Source organism: Marmota flaviventris, chromosome 4 (genome assembly GCF_047511675.1).
Source record: "Marmota flaviventris isolate mMarFla1 chromosome 4, mMarFla1.hap1, whole genome shotgun sequence".
Lineage (NCBI taxonomy): Eukaryota > Metazoa > Chordata > Mammalia > Rodentia > Sciuridae > Marmota > Marmota flaviventris.
In genome coordinates, this window is record NC_092501.1 from 163,815,103 (window position 1) to 163,830,635 (window position 15,533).

Here is a 15,533-nt window from a genome sequence, read left to right on the forward strand (position 1 = left end):
GTAGTGGAGAGGTTCATGAAAATCAACCAGCCAGTTTTTATGAAGCATCCGAGGATGTGTCCAGGGATCAAATGCAAGTGCGGAATAGATCTATGAATACACTGAATATCTTTGGGATTACAAGGGTTCGGTGAAATTAAGTACATTGGAGAGGTGGCAGTGCTTCCTCCGTGGAAGAAAAATCTGATTAATGAAACGAATAGAAGGAGCTCCCTTGCCACATGGTGATGTCTCCCAGGCAGTTGAAATCCAGGTCACGCTCAGTCGAGGAGCCTTCCTTAGGTGAGCCCAAGAGGAGGAGGACGGAGCCAGCAGCAGCCTGGGCCCTCCTGTGGGTGTGCGCAGAGCTGCCCAGGATCGGGTGGGGCTGCCCTCAGCACACAGGACACCTCCTCCAGGATGGCCGTGCAAGGAGAGGGGGCAGCGTGGCCCTGGGTCTCAGAAAGGCACGAGAGGAAGCAGCACTGGGTTATTTTGAGCTGCAGTTGGCAGAGAAAATGAAGCAAAAAATGGTAGAGAGAAGCCTGGACAGAAACTTCTTCCGTGGCCCCTGAGAGCCCACACAGGAGGGGAGTCTCTGGGGAGTGCAGGGGCAGAAGGCCAAAAGGGAGGGGTTGGGAGCAAGCTGCCCTGGACAGTGCCACAGTCACAGCCCAACATCATGAGAAGGGAGGAGGTGGGGGTGACTGGAAGGTGAGGGAGGGGCTGGCGTTGAGGTCTGGAAATGAGATTGGAAATCATTTTCAGGTCACCTGTTAGGTTTTAAGGACCACATGGCTGTTTCTGAATTCCAGGCTTAGACTTCAGGTGCCACCTGTCAGAAGCCGAGGTGGGTTAGGTTCTGCCTTCGCAGCGCAGCAGGCTCCCTCTGCGTCCTCTGGTGCAGGGTGGGAACCTGAGGCCACACGCATTGGTCTTGTCCCCTGTGCAGTTTCAGATCTGCTCAGATCCGCTGAGCAGGGTGCAGATTCCTGGCCCCCGTGTGTGTTCTCAAGCATCAGAGCAGGGGATTTTCCATGCCATTAGAATGATTGGAACAGCAAAGTCATGTTTTGGAAAGAAACTGCCTGGAACTTCTCACCAATTTCAGCTCAAATGAATTTAAACTGTAAAAAAACAAAAAAACAAAAAACAAAAAACTTCAATTCCACTCAAATCGCTTTGAAAAGCATTTATTGAGCAATTCAGAGTGTGGCGACTGGCTCGTTGGAGGCATCGCTTTTTATTAAGGAGGCCATGGATTTTTACTTATAGAAAATAAAATAAGCTGCTGCCACAGGAGGGTAGACTCTTACAATGGAGTGTTGGAGTGGGTACCATGGAATGCAGCAGGGAAAGCCAGGCGGATGAAATTTGAATCTTTAAATATGGGGATCCGTACGTTGACTCCTTCACTTATGTTTTCGTTTCAGATGCTGTGACTGTGGGGCATTCTCATTATTTTGTTTAAAAGTCAAAGGCGAGCAGTGGTACAGTGCCGTTCTGTTTTCTTAGTCTCTTCAGGTATTTATTTAGTGCCACCTATTGGCCAAGGGGCTAATTGAATATGAAAACCACTGGCTTCTTCAGAGCTTATTAGTGTTTAAATCTTGAGCTACAGGACAGCAGGGGACAATGGATGAGCACTGCATGAGTGGTCACGGTTGCTACCTGACACCAGTGACCTTGGCTCATGTGTGGCATGTCTCCTGTGTCACTGCAGCAGTGGCCGCCCTGTGCTGTGTGGCTAGGTGGGCCATCCTAGGAGGTGACCCGGGGGTGACCAGTGCAGCACTCAGCTCTGAGACTGGAGAAGGGTACTAATCTGTGTCCCTGTTTGTGCATGGAAGGCCCAGGCTGTGAGGATGGGGGGCATTTTGTGTGCATACACACCTCACTTTGGAGCACAGCCACGTGGTAAGCACAGAGGAACCCTGGCTGCAGTGGTTTAAACCAGTAACAGAACAAAATTATTGTTTGCCGAACGTTTACTGGGTGTCAGATGCCATGAAGCTGAGGGTGTCACACGGGACACCACAGCCACGGGAGGGGGGAGTTACTCGTGTGTCAGAGAAGGGAGGGTGCATGGGAATGAAGGGACTTGCCCAAGGGCACATGACTGTCACTGCCTGAGCCCATCCCAAAGCACTTCTGTTTACCCATCACCCACACTCCTGTTGGGCACAAGTGTAATGAGCTACAATGCTCTTTCATAGAAAGATACAAACGTCACTTTATTATTGGATACCAAATCAAAATAACCAAGAACCAAAATGATTTCAAAGTCTCATCCTATTTTTGTGACTTTTGTGTAATCAATATCATAATTCAATTTTGTGTAATCAATATCATCCATTTGCCATTATTAATTTCACTATATATATCTTATATATTTTAACATTTGGCTTTTTTAAAATAAAAAAAAGTAAAAATCAAGAGACTGATATGTACAAATTCAACTTTTTTTGGACAACATTTCTATCGCTTGCTCTCAAGTTACTTCTGATGGTCTTTGAAATACGGTTATTCTGTGTACACCCAGGCATAGAGTTTTTTTAAGGATTTAATATGCTGAACTCCAAAACTACAAACGTCACAAGCAGATGGCTTCACAGACCTCATTCACCATTATCACAACTTTGGGCACTTTTATGGTTAGCATAGAAGTGTGTTTTATGATCTTTGGAAATGTAGTATACTTCTGGGAGAAATAAATGCCTTAGTACAGCAGATGTTAGGAAATTAAAAAAGTAAATTCAAAGAATTTTTTAAATTTTCATAGTAAAGTTCTTTAAATGTACCGTCACCAGAAATGACAGGGGACAAACGAGCGGCCTGTGTAGCAATGGGTGTGGTGGTGCTTCCTCTTGTGGCGGGCTGGGGAACTGCGCCTACCCGGCTCCTGTCTTGAGGAAGATGCTCTTCAAGGCTTTCAGATGGTCACTTTCGGGAGAAGGCTTGGCACCATGGCCATCACAGGTGCTGTAAGAAACAGCCTCGCCCGGATGGATGCTGTGTTCCTGGTTCTGTGGGAGAAAGCTGTTGGAAGGGGGCAAGACTGCAGTCAGGGGAGGCTTACGTGGGGTCTCTGGTTGAACAAGTGTGTGTGGACAGTAAAGAAATCTGTGCCAGTGTTCGCATAAGTTTATTGTTAAAAATAAGGCCCAACTAGGGCTTGTCTCAGTTCTCATGCCTCCCCTCCAAGTCCTCAAATGCTATTTTGGTCAAGTTTGAATTTTTGAATAACCTTTAAGTGTGGGTGTGTGAGTGATTTTTCTCCCGACAGGTATGAATGTACCATCCATGTGTCATTTTATTAACAGTGGCCACAAATTTGAGGCATCACATACTAATAATTTGCATTTGAGGAACAAGTAGCCTTAAAATGTCAGCCTGGTGTTGGAAGTGTGGTGCCTGTGAGATGAGGGAACACTCCTGCCCCTTTGCCGACTTAGCTCCCCTGTTTCATTTTTAGATTCTGAATATATGGGTGACATTCTCCCTCCCGCTGCAGGTCACATGCATCTTGGAAGCCTTTGGACATGCCAGGACAACACTCAATGATCTGTCCAGTTGCTTCATCAAGTACTCTGAGCTGCAGTTCTGTGAAAGGAAGAAGCACATGACTGGAGGTGAGTGGACACAGGAAGGCAGAGCCTGTGGGACCTTGGAGATCCATGGTCACCTTTCTGTCACAATCTTTTTTATTTTCCATACTTGGATTGAACCCAGGGGTGCTTTATCCCTGAGCCATACCCCGAGTCCTTTTTACTTTTTATTTTATGACAGGGTCCTGCTGAGTTGCCCAGGCTGGCCTTAAACTTGGAATCCTCCAGCCTCAGCCTCCCCAGTTGCTGGGATCATAGGCATGTGCCACTGTGCCTGGCTACTTTCTGTCACATTCTAACTAGGTACCCAGTGGAGGGAAGCTGTCCATAAAGCATCCCAGAGAGGAGAGCATCTGTATCTCATCGCAGATGTGTTGAAAACCTCCTGCCAACCCTGCAAAGCTTCATTGCTTTAGAAGTAGGTGGAGACTCAGGCACATGCAGCCGGGGGAGCCTGTGAGCCTGAGATATCCTCACTTGCAGGGTCAGCCTTTTCAAGCCTGTAATGTAAAAACTATACAATGTGGAACCAAACTAAAGATAACTGACTCATACTTGCTGCATGTAGAAGGGAACTCAGATACTTACATAAATCACAATTTTATAAGATTTCTTTAACACATAGTGAACTCCATTTTGAATAAAACCAAATCTGAATTTTTAGAAAGACTGAATTAAACAAATCCAAACATTAAAATAATCACCCAACAAAACTTAACACAGAACCAGTCTCTTGGTTGGTTTCAATAATTATGTGTATTTTATGAAAAATTCTCATTTAAACTTCAATTAATTTGCCAGGAGTGGTGGTGCATTCTGCAATCCCAACAGTAGAGGGACTCAGGCAGGAGGATCACAAGTTCGAGGCCAACCTGAGTGACTTAGCGAGACCCTGTCTTAAAATAAAAATAAAGGGCTGGGGATGTGGCTGGATGAGAGAGTGCCCTGGGTTTAACCTCCAGTGCTGGAAAGAGATTTTTTTCAACTAACTTAGACTCTAATTGGAATCTTACCTCCTTCCAATCATGCAAATTAATACAAATACATTCGTTGGTGGAATGCCTAATCTTGGAGGGACTTTATAAGATCTGCGAGGACGCAAATATTCACTAATTATAAATGATTTTTTAAAGAGCTCAGATGCATTTAGCTTTTTCAAGATACCTGTTTTAGTCAGCTTTTCAACTGCTGTGACTAAAAGATCTGACCAGAACAATTTTAGGGGAAGAAAGTTTACTTGGGGGCTCACAGTTTCAGAGGTCTCAATCCACAGACAGTAGGCTCCATTCCCCGGGGCTCAAGGTGAGCAGAGCATCATGGTGGAGGGAAGTGGCAGAGGGAAGCCAGTCCCATCAGGAAGCAGAAAAAGATAGAGATTCCACTTGGCAGATACAAATAGAGACCCCAAAGCCACGCCCCCAATGCCACCTCCTCTAACCACGCCCCCAATGCCACCTCCTCTAGCCACGTCCCACCTGCCTTGATTACCACTCAATCCCATCAGGTCATTAACTCACTGATTGGGTGAAGGCTCTCACAACCCAATCGTTTCTTCTCTGAACCTCTTGCATTGTCTCACACATGAGCTTTTGGGGGACACCTCACGTCCAATCCATATGTCCTCCTCCATCCCCTACCAGAAAGGTTCGTCTTGACTGTAATCTAAAGAAACACCTGGTTGCAGCAAGTGAAGGTAAAGATCAAATTTCTGCTCAGTGAAATCTGGTAAATGATGTGCACACAAGAGAAAGAAGAGGACTTTTCTTTTGGGATGTGAAGCCAGAGGCAGAGGCTTCCATTTCTCAGCAGGAGAGCTGTTATGCCCTGGGTCTGCAGCACCGGGTCCCAAGGCCACCTGCCTGCAGACCTGGCCCTCCACGGACAGGACAGGCCTGCCTTCTACTTACGACCAGTTTCCTCTCTGAGATTTGAGGTAGGTGTGGCCATGCTGGCTCAGTGGGCAGAAGACCCCAAGGACAGCAGGCTCCAGAGTGAAGGGTCCGCCCCTTGCCACACAGGCTGTGGCCCCAGGACCAGCGCTGTTGGCAGTTGGTTGGAAATGCAGAGTCTCAGGCCCTCTTGTGCCTGCCTATCACATGTGGTCACCAAGGCCCTCGGGGTCCTGCTGAGTGGTGAAGGTGGAGAGCGCCCTGCCCACGCAGCCCTGACCAACACAGGCCTCCTGCCCACACCTTGGCCAGGCAAGGAGCGCATCTGGGCATCAAGAGAGTTGCTCAACCCAGTGCTCTTTACCCAGGGGTGACAGCCACTGGCTTCTGAGAGTGGGGGCCATGACTCATTTGGCCCTTTTGGTCTCCAGGAGGACTCTTCCTTGCCTCCTCTCGGTCTCACACTTGCCACCCATCTTTCTGTTCCTCAGCTGCGGCTGCCAGGCACGGGTCTCTGCCTCTGTGGACACATGGCCTTCACCCTGGCTCTCCTTAAAGTACACCAGTCACATTGGTTCGGACCCAGCCTGCAGTGGCCTGCAGTGGCCTGTTCCCAAATAAGGTCCCAGTAGCGGGGCTGGGCTCTTTGGTGTGCCCTTAGGTAGGACACAGTTCAGCCTGCAGCCAAGCCTGGGGGAAGAATTTTACTCTTCCAAAGTATCTTTGGTTTAAGGGAGAATACTGTCACTGCTCAGAAAAATAAGTATTGGCCACTTTAAGAAGCTGCGTGTGTGATGCTTTTAAACTATTTAATATAAAGACCCTCTTTTAAAAAGCTGAGGCTCAGCCATTCTGACTGATCTCCCATTCAGGTCTTGTGAGTTTTAAATGCTCAGTACAACAGGTCTCCAGACTGCGGCAAGGCCACGGCTCAGAGGCCATGTGCAGGAGGCCCAGGTTGAAGGGCAGACTCTGCTTCCTCAGGGCACCCTCTCATCCACTGGGTGATCAGTTCTTGCCCGTCTACGGCCGGGGACTGATACCTTGCTGATTTTAGGGCTGGGAGATGCTGGATGTTTCCTCACCGTTGCTGTTAGTAACACTTTTATAATTTAATGCCAACACTTCCTTTGGGGCTATGACCACGCACCATGACACAGAAGATATAAAGCTCTGTTTTATGAGACATCGGCAGTAGATAAGATTCTTTCCTTCCGTTCTGGAGTAATTTAATTAATAAATAGCATTGAGTCTGGCTCTGGGCCCAGTGTGTTTTTCCTTCCGATTCTGTGTTTGACAAAGCAGCTGCTCCCAGCCCACGGTGTGCGCGGCCCTGGGGGGTCTGAGAAGCACTGACCTTGCTCTGCCCACAGTCAGGTCGGTAGAAGGCAGCCGAGGACCTTAAGGAGAACTTTGCCAAGAAGTTCCCCCAGCCCTGGGGCCCCTCCCTTGAGACTTGGGCCACTGTTCTTACCCTTCACGGTTTGTGATTTTCGTTCAAGAGCGCAGAGGTCCCCGTGGTGTGACGAGGGGACATGGTGAAGCCTGTGCGGGGATGTGGTGGACTCCACGTCCCCCATTCTCCTCCCAGGACCAGAGTATCCATGCGGCTGGGCTTCCTTTAGGGAGCACAGTGGGGTTGCCTTCACGAGAGAGGAGCCTCTTCCAGTCTTGGGGAGAAGCCTCTTCCAGGTGCAGCGGAGGCACACCCCCGGCCACCTGCTCCTCCGAGTCACCAGCTTCTTGATGCTCAGCAAGTGTCCAAGGTCCATACTCCCAGTGGCTCTTGGCTGTTTCAGCCTAGCCGCTCCTGTCCCTGCTGTCCCCAGTGTCCACAACCTAGATTGCAGGAGTCCAGTTTGAGGGGTGTTCCTGTGAGACAGCTGGGCCATGGGGTCGGCTTTGGCACCACCTAGGCTCCATTACTGGTTGTGGGGCCCGTGCCGGTCCCTCCTTCTCTCTCATCCATGCAGCTGGACTGAGCTCGCCTCTTCCCCTGGGCGGGGTCCAGCTGCTCGGAGTAGCCACCTTTGACGGCCACCGTCTCTCCGCCTTCCTGTAAGAGCTGTGGTGGTCTGGCTCGACTGCCTCCCAGGGGGACACACCCCGGCAGAGGAAGCAACTGCCAGGCGACCAACAGGGCATCATCGCCCTAGCGCCCTGTGGCCCCTGCCCCTGGAGTCCCAAGTCTCAGTCCACAATGGACTTTCAAAGCAGAATCCTCTGTTCCTCCATCACACACCTGAGATGCCCACCAGATGGTTTTCAAACAACAATGGGATTTCTCCTCCTGGATGTTCCTTAATGAAGAGAAGGCTGTGCACCAAGCCACCAAGCACGGAAGGAGGGCCTTCAGAGGGTGTCCTGCAGGGCACCTGGGGGCAGGGGTGGCTTCTTGTGCCTTTCCTGCTAGTCCCTATACAGCCTCCTAGGGAAGGGCAGTGGAGACTGGGAGGCCACCGGTCAGACTCTCACCGTCCAGAGTGTGTGCGGTGCCAGATCCAGGCCCCACCTGCACTCAGGGAGGTCCAGAGGGGAGGTTTGCAGGAGCCAGCGGGTCCCCACCTTGCTGGGGGAGCTGGAGAGCACAGTCCTGGAGCAGCCTGGCGTGGCCCTGGCTCTGCCTCCAGCTCGGCAGCCTCTGGCAGTTGCTTGACTTCCTCTGGAGCAGGGTCATCACCCCGAAACCTCACAGTTCCCATGAAAAGCCAATGTGTTAAGTGGTCTCCAGTCCATTTTGTCCAGGTGTCCCAGACAGCATGTCAGTTCAATGTCCTCTTCATAGGACAGCTTTAAAAGCTAAAATGGTATCGCCCCAGTGTCATCTAAGTTCTGGGTCATGATTTCCAAACTATTTTAGTGCAGCTGGGACAATTTCATGGACATATTTGCAGAATTGAAAACCTGGGACTGAATAGGTTAAATCACCCCCTTTTTCTTTCCCCTTCGCCTTCAAGTCAAATCTTAACATTCTCTCCAGAAAAGTGCTGGAGTTAGCTACAAGAGGAGAGCGAGGGACCCAGTTTGGCTTTTTTGTGTTTTCTCTTTGGCTCTTTGTGTTTTCTGTGTCTGAAGACCCCAAATCTGTTTAACTTGAAACTGAATTTGCTTAACGGCAGGAAATGCCTTCCCATAGATAGGCTGAGCCATGCTACCTACTGGGGAAACTTAAACCTTCAGAGTTAGCACAAATGATATGGGAAATAAATAAGTGCCTTTGCCTTGCACATTTTTCAGATCCTGATTTTGAAGAAACAAAGCAGAGATGTGAGCAATGAATACCCATTCTCACTATTATCATCAATCACCCTTACACTCCATACTTCATTTGAGGCCCTCCAGAAGTTTCAGAGTGCTTTAATTGATCTTATCTCACATGAAGAGCAGCATCCTTTATTGCAATCAGCCTGGGCTTTGGGACAAGCCACTAGGTTGAAAGATGAAAGGCACATGGCAGGACTGCAGGTCACCTGGCTCACTCAGGGCCTGGCATACAGTAGGTGCTTGGAATGGTAGGTCCTTCCTCATGAAGTCCAGAGGGGTCCTGAGACATTTCTATGTTTTCTTCCCTATATTGTGGGTGGGCAAAATGGCATTAAAGTGGTGTGGAGATTGGCAGTGTCTCATTTTGGGAGAGAATGGGTAGGTTTCATTCTCAGGAGAGGCCCCCCCCCACTCTCCCACTTCACCTCAGTCTGAGTGACCAGGAGTCACGGGCAAGGACATGTGTGCAGGTGTGAAAGAGAGAGCATGGCTCTCTGCAGTGACAGGCACTTCTGGTGGCTGCCGGGGAAGAGGGCACAGTGGGCTTCCTGAGAGCCTCCCCTGCCCTGTGTCTCAGCAGCTTGATGGGTCGGCTGAGAGAGTCGGAAGCTGCTGGAAGTCGGAGGGGAGAATGAGGAGGCAGGGAAAAGCTAGCCAATGTAACCCCTTTGCTCTCGCGATGAACGGCAACGGGCAGAGCTTCGCAGAACGTCTATTGCGATAAACTGCGTCACGTCTGCTCTGCAGACATGTGTTTTCATGGTACCTAAACATTTTGAGAAACACTTTCATGTACAGACACACATGAAGATTGCATGCATATCCCTAGTCATGACTATTTCTGACATAAGAGAGCTTTGGAAACATGCAAGTCCTGAGAAATCAGGACATCTGATAGTGGGAGGCTCTCCACTGCGTGAACCCTCACATGAGGGGTCCTCTTGAACTTGGAAATGCACCACCTTCCTCATCTTATCTTGTATCATTTCAGACACAGCAGAAAGGGTGCCTCATCTCTGCTTGGGAAAATAGCAGTCTCATGACCACTGGGATAGGGGGCTGTTTTTTTGAATTTGCTCCCATCTAAAATCTCCTTCAAGACTTTTTTATTTTTTTAAATTTGAAACCCTACTGATTTGAATCCTGCTACTCCTCAGCAATTTTATTCACTGCTGGAGATGAGCTAACGAGGATGATTAATAATCATGCTGCTTTTGAATCTAGATGGAAGGTACTGAAGGCGCTCCACGGCACACGACGTGGATTCTGCTCAGTAGTGAGCTCTGCTTTCAGCGGAGTTGGAACAAGTCTGCATATAAGTCAGCCCTGTCTCCAGGTCCTCACCCACAGGCCCTCCTCGTACTTCCTTCTGGATCATGGCCAAGGGACAAAACAACAGTGTATTTCACACTAGTGTGGATTTTAAAAATTCCCCTGTGCAGTAAATCATTTCAAGATGAATATTCTTAAAATTAAACAGAAAATGTTTCCAGCCAAACATTTATTTATGAAGAACAAATGAAGAGGAACAAAAAATCTTAAAATTATGACCTCAACTTGAGATTACTGCCCAATTCCTTCACTATGGAGACAGGTGCCCTTGGTGGGGGTCCTGGGGGATGCCCAGGCCCTGCGCCCATCCTTGTGTCTTTCTCTGATGCCGTGGAGCATGCAGCACAGAGTGAGCTGCAGTGTGACCCGGGGCCTTAGTTAACAAGAAGGTCTCAACTCTGTCCTGGGTTTGAACCCACAGATGCTGATAGAGAAAATAGCGGGTTGTGGGTGGGAAGGGGGCTACTGGAACTCTCAGTGCCTTCAGCTCAGCACTTCTGTTAAGCCTAAGCCTGCTTCTAGAAGACAGCCTGTTAAATTACAAACACGACTGTTGGAAAAGAAACTGCATTTTTATCTCTTGTAATGAATTAGGGAAATTTGTGGAAGCGAAGCTGTCAGTGCCATCTGACAGAATCCCCTTTCTTTCCTTCACCAGCCAGAATCCATACCTACATGCTGGAGAAGTCCAGACTGGTTTCCCAGCCTCTGGGCCAGAGAAACTTCCTCATCTTCTACCTGCTGATGGACGGGCTGTCCTCGGAGGAGAAGTACGGACTGCACCTGGACCGCGGCTGTGCCCACCGGTGAGTGGCTTCTGGGAGTGGACTTTGGCAGGCTTAAACTGCCTTCTTATGAGGAGCAACTGTGGCTACCAGAGAATGGTCGGCTACCGTCAGGCGAGAACTATCCCTATCACAGGGCAAAACTGTTTATTGAATGCTTAGGTGAAGGTCTCTGTGTGTGTAAGAAATCACATTTCTGTTTTGCTGCTTTTCTGGTCAGAATACCAAAATACAAGTTTGTGTGTAAACATCTCTATTCCTTCTGAGTATTTTGGTATCATATCATATCAGTTTTGAAGTCCTGATTTTCGGTCATCCTTTGGAACAATGGGAGCTGTCATTTAAATAGTAAGTTTTCATTAATGACAGATGAGGTTCCGTCATGGGAACAGCAAAAGTGCCTGTGAACCAAGGCGCTGGTTTTCTTTACTGGAGGCAACAAGTTGTGTAAAAGGTGTGTTAAAGGGGGACTCTGGTCATGGGGGTGACACGTGAGTGGCCCCCACCACAGTGACATTCTTCTCAGGCACACCTTTCTGCCGCTGATGTGAGTCCCCACAGGCACTGATCAGATCTGAACTAGGATGAGAATTAGAAGCAGGAGGGGAGTAGACCCCACCCCGCTGAGAGGCTGGTGGGAGGAGGAGCAGGAGGATTTCACCTGGTTCCAGTGTCCAGAATGGGGACTGGACTCAGTGACACGTCCGGCTGTGGCTGGTAGCACCCATCTTGTAGTTCACAGCATGCTTGCGTTGGATCTAGAAGGATGGTATGAGTTTGCATAACTGTAAGAAAAAAATTGTAGTAAAAAAGGTGCTAAAGGAAAGCAACATGCCCGCACGTGCACACACACGTGTGCCTGCATGTGCACGTGCACACATACACGGCAGCTGCTTCACCAGCCTGCTTACAGTTAACACTAAGGCCAAAGTGATGGTAGAGAGGGCAGAGGCTCGGGCCTTAGCGACAGGTCACCCTGTTTCTCGCAGGCTTGCTCCCGTTCTGCAGCGGAAAGTCCAGTTGCTCCCTACGGTGCTGCGTTGATCTGTTCGTCTTTATCCGTGATGCTCCAGTGGGGGAGCATGGGGAAAATGTGGCTGTGGTCCAGGGCTTGGAGAGAAATGATGGGAGGTGCTGTTCCACATGGGCTGGTTGGGGAGGGCTCCTTCAGGTGGCGTGAGGGGTAGCACCTGAGGAGCCTGGCAAAGGTCTGGTGGGAGTGTTCCCTTCAGAGAGATAATGAACAGGGCTCAGAGGGGACAGGTGTGCACGTGAGGAAGCGTGAGGCCAGCAGGTGTGACCACAGTCACACAGGTGAGGGAGAATGTTGGAGCCCAGGGGAAGGATGGAGTTTGTTCCAAATGCCTCTGCAAGTGGAGGGGGCTCTGGGTATGAACTGGTTTTCATCGCAAAGGCAGCTCTTCTCCATGGAGACGTCACTGTAGTGCTCACAGCTGGGAGCAGGGAACCCAGTGCCCATGGGGTTGTTGGAAGTGGTACTGATGGGGTGGTATGTGGACGTGGAAAGAAATGGTGAGGTCCAGATTGTGTTCTGAAGGTAGGAAGGTCAGGATTTGGGATGGACTGAAAGTTGGACTCGAGGAAAACAGTTTCAGAATGAATGGTTCCTGTGACCGCAGCCCGAGCAGCACAGGGCGTCATTCACAGGGTTGGTGTCTTGGTCTGTGTTTTTGTGACCTTAATGAAGTACTTGAGACAGGCTAACTGTATAAAGAAAAGATGTTTATTTGGCTAGTGGTCTTGGATGCTGACAGTCCACACGGTGTTGCACAGGCCCTGGTGAGGGCTGCCCCTGGCTGTGTCACCTCATGGCAGATGGCCATGGAAAAGCTTGTGTGGGAGCAAGAGATCACCTCCCAAGGAGGAGGCCAGCATGGAGTGGAACCAGGCTTCCCCCTTATGACTATCCTCCAAGAACGAGCTCAAGTCCCAGAGCGCTGCCTAAGTCCTCCCAGGGCACACCCCAGAGACCTGAGGACCCCCGCTGGGCCCCACTTCCAACACCAGCCCCTGACAACCAGGCTCCTAGCAGTAAACTCTTGGGGGACAAAGCCAACCCGTATTCCAACCACCCAGAGACCATTTAGGAGGAGGGCACTGCTCCAAGGACCAGCTGTGCTGCATCTGAGAGGTGGTGGAGCCCCCGGGGCAGTGAGCAGGGATCCACCTGGGAGCCGGGGAGGGTCTTCCCAGTGTGATGGGGTAATTCAGGCTGAACCTCAAGGACTGGTTGGGGCAGCCACAGGTTGTTGTCTGACCGTAACTGAGGTGTCCATGACTGTGAGCATGGGGGCGGGGGAGAAGAAATTGGCCGTAGACTAATGTCCTGTTGCATTCCTGGTCACCGTCATGAAATCCCATGAAAGGTCACATCCAGGTCTATAGACATGATTTATCCTGCTGGTGGCAAAAACATGATTTATCCTGTTGGTGGCAAAAACATGATTTATCCTGTTGGTGGCAAAAACGTTGTCAAGAAGTTAAAAAGGCCCTGTCAGAATTATATTTTACTTACAGAAAAAGACTATTTGGGGTTATCTGGCCTCAACCTACAACAGAAACTTAGGCAAAGAAGAAAGCAGTAATACGGAAGTGTGGCAGCCCAGGCAGAAGTAATAGAGATGTGGAAACCCAGCTCCCAGGCCGTCAGAAATCCCATCGGTCAGATCCTCTCACTTTGCAGAGGAGAGAGTCAAGGGGTGAGAAGAAGCTCGTGCTGACAGGGATCTGCTGCTCAGCAGCGGTTCTGACAAGCCCACTGCCTGAAATTAGCTTCTCACTTTTCCACCCTGGGCCTCCCTAACTGGACATGCCCTGGGAGGAGGAGTACTGCATGGAAAGCCCCGGGGCTGCGTGTCCAGGGTGGCCTGGAGGAGGGAAAGTGGTGGGGATTTCTGTCCCCAGCTGTTCCAACAAGCAGAAGCCCAAGCTCACAGCACTCAGCTGGTGGAGAGGTCATGTCCGTGTCTGTGCATGTCTGTGCACATGTGGGCCTGGTGTGCAGACTTGTGAATGGTCCAGTGCTCCTGCATAGAGCAGGTGTTTGACTAACATGCACTGTGAACACCTCGTGGAGCAAAACTGCACTTTCCTCTTAAGATTCCAGATACATGAAGAGATCAGTTGGAGCATTTCCAAAGTGATCATTGCACAGAAAACTGTATTATTTAGCAATAAAACAAGCTTTTTTTGCAAGTCATAAAACATCATCCATACAGTGCTTTGTGATTCTTGTGGGTCTTCTTATGTTTATAACAGCGGATCGTCCGTCTCACTTTTACAGTGTTGGTGAGGTTTGAGGTTCATATTGCTTTGATATTTGACTTTAGCATGGGGTCAAACCTTGGGTTAGTGGTCACGAATGTTGAGTACTGTGATTCTGGAAATTGACTTGTTTACCATCCGCACCATAGATCTGAATTTTCTGGCATTCTACTCTTTCTCAAAACTCTACCTTTCTAGCCTTTCCTTCTGAGTCTGCTGCTTAAAACCGATACCCCACGGGAAAGGAGATCCCTGTGGGTAAGGTGCTTAATACCGTGCTAGCCACGGGTGAGAGGGCCTGGGCACCTAGGAGGCACAGGAACTTGCTGAACACACCTGTTATCAGGAGAGCTCTTGCCATCAGCAGCACACCCACTTGCCTGATTTTCTCAACCACACGCTCACCCTTTGTATTAACTAGAGCTAGAGTGGGGCAGGCCATCCATTACCACCCACCCGTCTCTCCCCTCTTCACGCACTCCACCACGCAGCCTGGTCTTAAAGGAACTTGAAGAAACATGACTTTGCCAGCTGGCTTCCTTCTAACGTATCCTGTTTCTTCCTTTCCTAACAACACATTCCTTTGATGAATCAAGGTAAAATACATGTTTAACAGGAGCCGAGTCAAGGGCACACTCAACACTTATTTTCTGCTTCGTGATCGTAAATCCAGAAAAAAAAAAAAACAAAAACCTATCACTATTATTTTACAATTAATGCTACAAATGTGCCTTTTTAACCTTGACCTGGTGTTTAGAATGAAAAGTTCTCAAACTATCACATAAAGACGTAGGTTTATGTCAGCATTAAATTGGGCCTAAAAATATTTCCCTTTTTGCATGATGGGGATGATCCCTGAAGAACAGAGGGACCCTTATCCCACTTCAGGATGAGGATGACTCTGAAGTGGCCATTGGCCCCACAGCTTGCCGCATGAAACAGTGTTCACGCCACTGTGTATAAGCATCCTCCTCCAGACTATTAACAAGGGGGAAGTCTCCAGTTCTCTGGTATTTTGAGGGGAGGAGGTACTGGGGATTGAACTCAGGAGCACTTGACACGGAGCCACATCCCCAGCCCGATTTTGTATCTCATTTAGAGACAGGATCTCACTGAGTTGCTTAGCCCCTTGCTTTTGCTGAGGCTGGCTTTGAGCTCATGATCCTCCTGCCTCAGCCTCCCGAGCCACCAGGATTACAGGTATGCACCATTGCACCTCACTTACAGGTGTACACCACTGCGCCCCACTTCTCCAACATTTTAAGCTGCTGGGATAAGGCTGTGTGTGGAGTTCCCACAAGATGGCAGGCTCTCCACTGTCAGTTGGAAGCCAACCAGAGCCAACCACAAACCCCCAGCCGAGACCCACCTGGAAACCAGTGCAGCTCCCT

General features: G+C 49.4%; 1 protein-coding gene across 1 annotated transcript in view; it reads left to right on the top strand.

The window, feature by feature from the left end:
• The window catches only part of Myo16 (myosin XVI), a 403,324-nt gene that overhangs the window by 173,933 nt on the left and 213,858 nt on the right, over positions 1-15,533 (top strand). The window contains exons 14-15 of the mRNA XM_027938777.3: positions 3,494-3,611; positions 10,731-10,878. Coding sequence (XP_027794578.3) covers positions 3,494-3,611; positions 10,731-10,878 — 266 coding nt within the window. The remainder of the gene's footprint in view (positions 1-3,493; positions 3,612-10,730; positions 10,879-15,533) is intronic.